The 8,568-nt window shown below is 41.7% G+C and overlaps 1 protein-coding gene across 1 annotated transcript in view; it reads left to right on the forward strand.

Moving 5' to 3' along the window:
- Window positions 1–8,568, forward strand: part of LOC129684877 (uncharacterized) — a 75,419-nt gene that overhangs the window by 9,277 nt on the left and 57,574 nt on the right. The window contains 3 exon segments of the mRNA XM_055618131.1: window positions 7,641–7,679; window positions 7,681–7,761; window positions 7,844–7,985. Coding sequence (XP_055474106.1) covers window positions 7,641–7,679; window positions 7,681–7,761; window positions 7,844–7,985 — 262 coding nt within the window.

Below are 8,568 nucleotides of genomic sequence, written 5' to 3' on the forward strand. Positions count from 1 at the left end.
TCCCCTCCAGCTCTTACTATTTCCCACTTCTTACATAGAATTCCATTCACTCTGCCCATCAGTTGGCCATCAGGCTCAGCATCTGCTTTGACAGTCTATACTGCAGAAGCTTTCAGAGGCCCTCTGTGGCAGGTTTCAAGGTTGTTTCCTGTTTTCTTCTGGCTTTCAGAGGCAGGCCCTCTGTAGCAGATTCCGAGGTTGTTTCCTATTTTCTTTTTCTTCTGATGTCCATCCTCTTTGCCTTTCAGGATGGGGATTGAACATTTTAGTTAGGGTCCTCTCTTTTGCTTAGTTTGTTTAGATGTACAGATTTTAGTGGGTTTATTCTATGTTGTATGTTTATATGAGGGAGTATATACCATGTGTGTCTTTTTGCTTCTGGGACAACTCACTCAGGATGATCCTTTCCAGGTCCCAACATTTACCTGCAAATTTCATGATTTCCTTATTTTTCATTGCTGAGTAATACTCCATTGTATAGATGTACCACAGTTTCTGCATCCATTCTTCAGTTGAGGGGCACCTGGGTTGTTTCCAGCTTCTGGCTATTACAAATAAAGCTGCTACAAACATGGTTGAGCAAATGTCCTTTTTGTGTACTTGAGCCTCTTTTGGGTATATGCCTAGGAGTGGTATGGCTGGATCTTGAGGAAGCGCTATTCCTAGTTGTCTGAGAAAGCGCCAGATTGATTTCGAGAGTGGTTGTACAAGTTTACATTCCCACCAGCAGTGGAGGAGGGTTCCCCTTTCTCCACAACCTCTCCAGCATGTGTTGTCCCTTGAGTTTTTCATCTTGGCCATTCTGATGGGTGTAAGGTGAAATCTCAGGGTTGTTTTGATTTGCATTTCCCTAATGGCTAATGAGGTTGAGCATTTCTTTAAGTGCTTCTCTGCCATTCGATATTCCTCTACAGAGAATTCTCTCTTTAGCTCTGTTCCCCATTTTTTAAGTGGATTACTTGGTTTGCTGTTGGATTACTTGGTTTGCTATTGGATATGAGTCCTCTGTCAGATAAAGGGTTGGTGATGATTCTTTCCCAATCTGTAGGCAGTCGCTTTGTTTTGATGATGGTGTCCTTTGCTTTACAGAAGCTTTTCAATTTCATGAGGTCCCATTGATTGATTGTTGCTCTTAGAGCCTGTGCTGTTGGTGTTCTGTTCAGGAAGTTTTCTCCTGTACCAATGAGTTCTAGGGTATTCCCCACTTTTTTTTCTAGCTGATTTAATGTGTCTGGTTTTATGTTGAGGTCTTTGATCCACTTGGACTTCAGTTTTGTGCAGGGTCATAAGTATGGATCTATTTTCATTTTTCTACATGTAGACATCCAGTTGGACCAGCACCATTTGTTAAAGATGCTATCTTTTTTCCATTGTATGGTTTTGGCATCTTTGTCAAAAATTAGGGGTCTGTAAGTGTGTGGGTTTATTTCTGGGTCTTCTGTTCAACTCCATCGATCCACCATTTTGTTTCTATGCCAGTACCATGCAGTTTTTATAACTGTTGCTCTATAGTACAGCTTGAGATCAGGGATGGAGATACCTCCAGAAGATCTTTTATTGTAGAGGATTGTTTTAGCAATTCTCGGTTTCTTGTTATTCCATACAAAGTTGAGAATTTTTCTTTCCAAGTCTGTAAAGAATTGTGTTAGCAATTTGATGGGAATTGCATTAAATCTGTAGATTGCTTTTGGTAAAATGGCCATTTTTACTATGTTAATCCTGCCAAGCCATGAGCATGGGATATCTTTCCATCTTCTCATATCTTCCTTTAATTCTTTCTTCAGAGACTTGAAATTTTTTTAATACAAGTCTTTGACTTGCTTGGTTAGGGTTACACCAAGGTACTTTATGTCATTTGTGGCTATTGTGATGGGTGTTGTTTCCCTAATTTCTTTCTCAGCTCTTTTGTCTTTTGTATACAGGAGGGCTGCTGATTTTTTTGAGTTAATTTTGTATCCGGCCACTTTGCTGAAGGAGTTTATCAGCTGTAGGAGTTCCCTGGTAGAGTTTTGGGGGTCACTCATGTATACTATCATATCATCTGCAAATAGTGATAATTTGACTTCTTCCTTTCCAATCTGTATCCCCTTGATCTCCTTCAACTGTCTTATTGCTCTAGCAAGGACTTCCAGCACTATGTTGAAGAGATATGGAGACAGTGGGCAGCCTTGTCTTGTCCCTGATTTCAGTGGGATTGCTTTAAGTTTCTCTCCGTTCAGTTTGATGTCTGCTATAGGCTTGCTGTATATCTCCTTTACTATGTTTAGATATGTGCCTTGTATCCCTGATCTCTCCAGTACTTTAAACATGAATGGATGTTGGATTTTGTCAAATGCTTTTTCAGCATCTAGGGAGATTATCATGTGTTTTTTTTTTTTTGAGTTTTTTAATATGGTGGATCACATTGATGGATTTCCGTATATTGAACCACACCTGCATATCTGGGATGAAGCCTACTTGGTCATAGTGGATAATATCTGTGATGTGTTCTTGTATTCGGTTTGCAAGTATTTTGTTAAGTATTTTTGCATCAATGTTCATAAGGGAGATTGGCCTGAAATTCTCATTCTTTGTTGAGTCTCTGTGAGGTTTAGGTACCAAGGTGACTGTGGCTTCATAGAATGAGTTTGGTAATGTTCCTTCTGTTTCTATTTTGTGGAATAGTTTGAAGAGAAATGGAGTTAGCTCTTCTTTGAAGGTCTGGTAGAATTCTGCGCTGAACCCATCTGGCCCTGTGCTTTTCTTGCATGGCAGACTTTTGATGACTGCTTCTATTTCTTTGGGGGATATAGGACTATTTAATTGATTTACCTGGTCCTGATTCAGCTTTGGTAAGTCAAATTGATCAAGAAAATTGTCCATTTCATTTAGATTTTCAAATTTTGTGGCATGTAGACTTTTGAAGTAAGTCCTAATGATTGTTTGGATTTCCTCAGTGTCTGTAGTTATGTCCCCCTTTTCATTTCTGATTTTGTTGATTTGGGTGGTGTCTCTCTGCCTTTTAGTTAGCTTGGCTAAGGGTTTATCGATCTTGTTGATTTTCTCAAAGAACCAGCTCTTGGTTTCATTGATTCTTTGAATTGTTTTATTTGTTTCTAATTGATTGATTTCAGCCCTGAGTTTGATTATTTCCAGCTGTCTACTCCTTTTTGGTGTGTCTGCTTCTTCTTTTTCTAGTGTTTTTAAGTGGGCCATTAAGTTCCTTGAATGAGCTGTCTCGAATTTCTTCTTGAAGGCACTTAGTGCTATGAACTTTCCTCTTAGCACTGCTTTCATTGTGTCCCACAAGTTTGGGTATGTTGTGTCTTCATTTTCATTGAGTTCTAGGAAGACTTTAATTTCTTTCTTTATTTCTTCCCTGACCCAGCCGTCATTTAGTAACAAGTTGTTCAGTTTCCATGTGTGTGTAGGCTTTTTGCTATTTCTGTTGTTGTTGTAGTCCAGCTTTATTCCATGGTGATCAGACAGGATACGAGAGATTATTTCTGTCTTCTTGTATCTGTTGAGGCTTGCTTTGTGACCAACTATATGGTCTATTTTGGAGAAGGTTCCATGAGGTGCTGAGAAGAAGGTAAATTCTTTTGTGTTTGGGTGTAAAGTTCTGTAAATATCTGTGAGGTCCATTTGATTCATGACCTCTGTCAGAGATATTGTTTCTTTGTTTAATTTCTGTTTTGTTGATCTGTCCTTTGTTGAGAGTGGGGTGTTGAAGTCTCTCACTATTAATGTATGGGGATCTATATGTGGTTTAAATTTTATCAATGTTTCTTTAACAAATGTGGGTGCTCTTGTATTTGGGGCATAGATGTTCAGGATTGTGATGTCTTCCTGGTGGAATTTTCCCTTGATGAATATGAAGTGTTTTTCCCCATCTCTTTTTATTAATTTTGGTTGAAAGTCTATTTTATCAGATATTAGAATGGCTACTCCTCCTTGTTTCCTTGGTCCATTTGCTTGGAAAGTCGTCTTCCAATCTTTTACCCTCAGGTAATGTCTATCTTTGTGATTTAGGTGTGTTTCTTGTATGCAACAGATTGCTGGGTTTTGTTTACGTATCCACTCTGTTAGTCTTTGTCTTTTTATTGGAGAGTTGAAGCCATTGATGTTGAGAGAGATTAATGACCAGTGGCTGTTAGATCCTTTGATTTTGATGTTGGCTGTGTTCATAACGTTGTGTGCTTGGTTGCTCTTGTTTTAGTGTAGTAAGGTTAATTATTTCCTGTGTTTTCTTGAAAGAAGCTAATTTTTGGGGGGTTGTATTTTCCCTTCCAGTGTCTTCTGTAATGCTGGATTTGTGTGTAGGTATTGTTGAAATTTGTTTTTGTCATTGAATATCTTGTTTTCTCCGTCTATGAGGACTGAGAGTTTTGCAGGGTATAGTAGCCTGGGCTGACATCTGTGTTTTCTTAGGGTCTGCATGATATCTGTCCAGGCCCTTCTGGCTTTCATAGTTTCTGTTGAAAAGTCAGGTGTGATTCCAATGGGTTTGCCATTATCTGTTACTTGGCCTTTTTCCCTTGCAGCTTTTAGTATTTTTTCTTTGTTCTGTATACTTACTGTTTTGATTATTATGTGGTGGGAGGATTTTCTTTTCTGGTCAAATTTGTTGGGTGTTCTGTAGGCCTCATGTATCCTTATTGGCTTCTCCTTTAACTTGGGGAAATTTTCTTCAATGATTTTGTTGAAAATATTGTCTGGGCCTTGGAGAAGGGAGTCTTCTTTTTCCTCTATTCCTATTATTCTTAGGTTTTGTCTTTTCATATTGTCTTAGATTTCTTGGACGGTCTGTGTCAGGACATTTTGGATTTAACATTTTCTTTGACAGATACATTGATTTCTTCCATTGTATCTTCTACACCTGAGATTCTTTCTTCCATTTCTTGTAGTCTGTTGATTATGCTTACCTCTGTAGTTCCTGTTTTCTTCCCTAGATTCTTCCTCTCCATTATTTCCTCCATTTGTGTTTTCTTTAATTTTTCCAGTTCTATCTTCAGGTCTTGAGTTGTTTTGTTTACTTCCTTCACCTGTCTGCTTGTATTTTCCTCTTTTTCTTTTAGTTCCTTCAACTCTGTTTCTTTTATTTCTTTCAGCGATTTAATTATTTCTTCTCTGAAGGCCACAAGCTGTTTGGCTGCATCTTCCTGTATTTCTTCACGGATGGCCATAATCTGCTTGTCTTTAACTTCCTCAATTTCTTTACAGATAGCCATGATCTGTTTGGTTTTATCTTCCTCTGATTCTTTACGTATTTTATTTGTTTCCTCTATTATCCTCTTCATCAACATAGATGTAAGGTCATCTTCTTGATTTTCTATTATGCTGCGTTGTCCAGGGCTGTTCGCCTCTGGATGGCTGGGTTCTGGAGATGCCATATTGCTCTGTCTTTTGTTGGTTGAGCTTTTACACTGACCTCCACCCATTGGGCTGATTTAGGTGTTGGCTGTTAGTTTCTGTGCTTCCTGGAGTCCTGAGGTAGGGAGAATCCCCTTGGCCGGAAGATGATTTTTCCTAAAGGAGTCCTCCTCTGCTTTCTGGTTATGGTCACTGTATGGCCAGTGTTTCTCAGGAGTTGCCACTGCTCACCTCAGGTTTATAGCCATGAGTAGTAGCTGTGGTCGTTGTTAGGCAGGGGGGGATCTCACCCATAGAAGTTCTCAAGACAGCTGCCCCACTGCTGGGTTTCTCATTATAAATTTAGTGTGCTGCTGCTCACTAAATTTCCAGGTACAGTCCTCTTGAAGACCCTGCTGATTCCCTAGCTGTGGGGTTTTCTCCCAACAGGGAACCTCAGTCTGTTATCCTGGAGCACACAGTTCTGTCCAGGAAAGTGAGAGGTGCACCCAGCAAGTCTCTGGGCCAGAGGCTGTGTGCTCCACTTGGGCCTGGAGAATGTGCACCTAGGTTGAGTTGGCGCCTGGGGGTGCTACTCTGGTCTAGAGGCTGGGTGCCTCACTCTGAACCAGAAGCTGTGTGTCCCTGTCTGTGATGGCGGCTGCAGGCACTGCTCTGGTCCAGACGCTGTGGATGCAGCCCTCTTGAAGGACCAAGGATTCCCACAGTTTTGACAGTCTAGCTAGGGGTAACTGGTTGATCCTTGTCACAGTTTCTGAGGGCTGCTGTAATGGCTCTCTGGCTTTTGCAGGTCTTGAGGATGCAGCTGTGTGTCCCATTGCCCTAGGGAAACTCAATAATGGTGGCTGAGCACAGCACTCCTGCCTGCATTAGAGCTTAGAGTCTGCGTGAATCCAGGAAGTCTTTTGGTGCTGGGTGTCCTAATCGTTAGAGCTGATGATCCCCCTCCGCTGGGGGTTTCCTCCTGCCAGAGACACCCAGTCTTTGCTTTGGGGACTGCTGTTCTGTCTGGGGTGGCAAGTAGAACCCACAGGCACAGATGCCCACTTGTGGCTCCGCCTTTCTGGCCGTTCGGAGCCTTGGCTGTTGCCTAAACTGGGTAATTTTCCCTAGACCTTTTCGGGGTGGGCGTGTCGGCTGAGTGCTCTGAGATCAGACCAGCCATTTCCCTCCCTGTGGGTTTGCACCTGCCAGTGAAACGCAGTCTCTGGTGCCTGGTGCCCTGGTGCCCACAGTCTATCTGAAGCGGCGAATCAGGCACACAGGCAGGGCTCCGTGCAGGCGCCTGGGTCCCGGCTCTTGCTCCGGGCTGGCTCTTGGGGCGCCCACGGAACCCGAGTCTTTTCCAGGGGATGTCTGGGTGGCCTGAGGTCCGTCCCAATCGTTTCCTGCTCCGTGGGGTTATCTCTCGACTGGGAAATCCAGCCTATGGTGTTGTGGGCCCACAGTTCAGTCTGGGACAGTGACCAGATCATGCTGGCTTGTAGCTCTGGGCTGGCAACCAAGCACCTGACGGAACCAGGATCTCTTCCGCTGTTTAGCCGGGTGAGTTAAAGCTGATTGAATCCCCCACCGTGGGGTATCCTTTCACCTGTGAAACACAATCACTTGTGTTTTATGGCCGTGAGTTCTGATTGCTGGTCACTGTGTCAATCCTGCTGTGCTGCTCCTCAGAATGAGAGTCCTCCCGGCGCTGCCATCTTGCCCTGCCAATCTAGATCATATTCTTAAGTCTAATAATAAGACCGTAGACATAGTATAAATAGTTACCTATCATACCATGAAGGAACTTGGTGGATTAGGAAATTATACTACAAATAAGAACAAATATCTGCATATGATATTTGTATCTTTACAATTCCTTCCTGGTCCAGCTTTGTTTGATGAGCTTGACCTTGTGTGTGGGATCGTAATCTGAAAGTATATGTCATGAATATTACTGAAATCCATGATCACCCACTCTTAGAGTCTCAACTTGCAGGAGGCCTTAGTAGGAGAATTATCACTTTGAAGACTGTCTTCAGTACAGACTGAGACTCTGTCAAAATGGAAAAATATAATACTAAGAGCTGGAGATGCACTTCAGTTATAGATCACTTTCTTAGCCTGGGTAAAAGCCTATATGCCATCCCTAGCAGGAATAAAAAATAATATTGTCTAAATTATCTAAAAGACAAATAAATGGTGGAAGATCTCATGAGAGTATGGAAAAGTAGAATAGCAAAATGCATGTTATTTTTGTTTCTTGTATTTATATTCAAATATTGGAATCTGTTGAATGTTTAAAGATTTGCACCTTCCTGGATGATGGAGCCACTGAAAAATGGTACGACTATCATAGCTGTGCCCTATGCTTTTCAGGATAGAAAGTGGGTTGGCTATGACAATGTCCAGAGCTTCCTGATGAAGGTAAGTCCAGTCCATTGGATGTGCCGAGATCTTAGAACTGACTCACAGGAAATCAATTGTTTCATGCCCTTTGTTTAAACAGGCTCAGTGGCTTAAGGAGAGCAATTTTAGTGGTGCCATGGTCTGGTCACTGGATATGGATGACTTCACTGGTTCTTTCTGTAACCAGGGCAAGTTTCCTCTGATCTCTAACTTAAAGAAAGCTCTTGCTGCCCAGAGTCCAGGTAAGTAACAACAGGGTTTTATTGTTGATCTGCAATGCCCTTCATCAACTCAAATGTAGCCTTAACAACCCAAACCCATTCCCAGAAAAATTCTTCCATTTCATCTGTGGGAACTTTTCCAGATGACAGAGAGTTTCTGATCTATGCAAACCTCTTTAATCTAATAATGTTTGTTACATACTTATTGGAAAACAGGCCTAACTTGTGGGTTGGGGTAGGATGTAGTGAGAATTTTTGTTTCTTTAAAACATATAAATGTTACAGGAATATATTTTTGTTTTAATCTAAGTGTGGGAAATAGGGCTGCTTTAAGTTGTCCACAGCAGCAGACTTGATATGCCTTGTGCTCTAGCAGTAGCATGACTTTGCCAGCTATAAATAGATTCTGCAAGTGTATGATGTTTAGTATTCTGGGGACTTTTCAAGGGGTATAAAAATTCTAGAGCACTGAGAGGGGTGTGGCCACTGATCCTCCTGCTACTGTTTCTGTGACTTCTTGCTGCTGCTGCTGCTGCTGCTGATAATGATGATGATGATGATGATGATGATGATGATGATGATGATGATGATGATGATGATGATG

The sequence above is a fragment of the Psammomys obesus genome, unplaced genomic scaffold (assembly GCF_907164565.1).
Source record: "Psammomys obesus unplaced genomic scaffold, mPsaObe1.curated_primary_1811, whole genome shotgun sequence".
NCBI classification, from domain to species: Eukaryota; Metazoa; Chordata; class Mammalia; order Rodentia; family Muridae; genus Psammomys; species Psammomys obesus.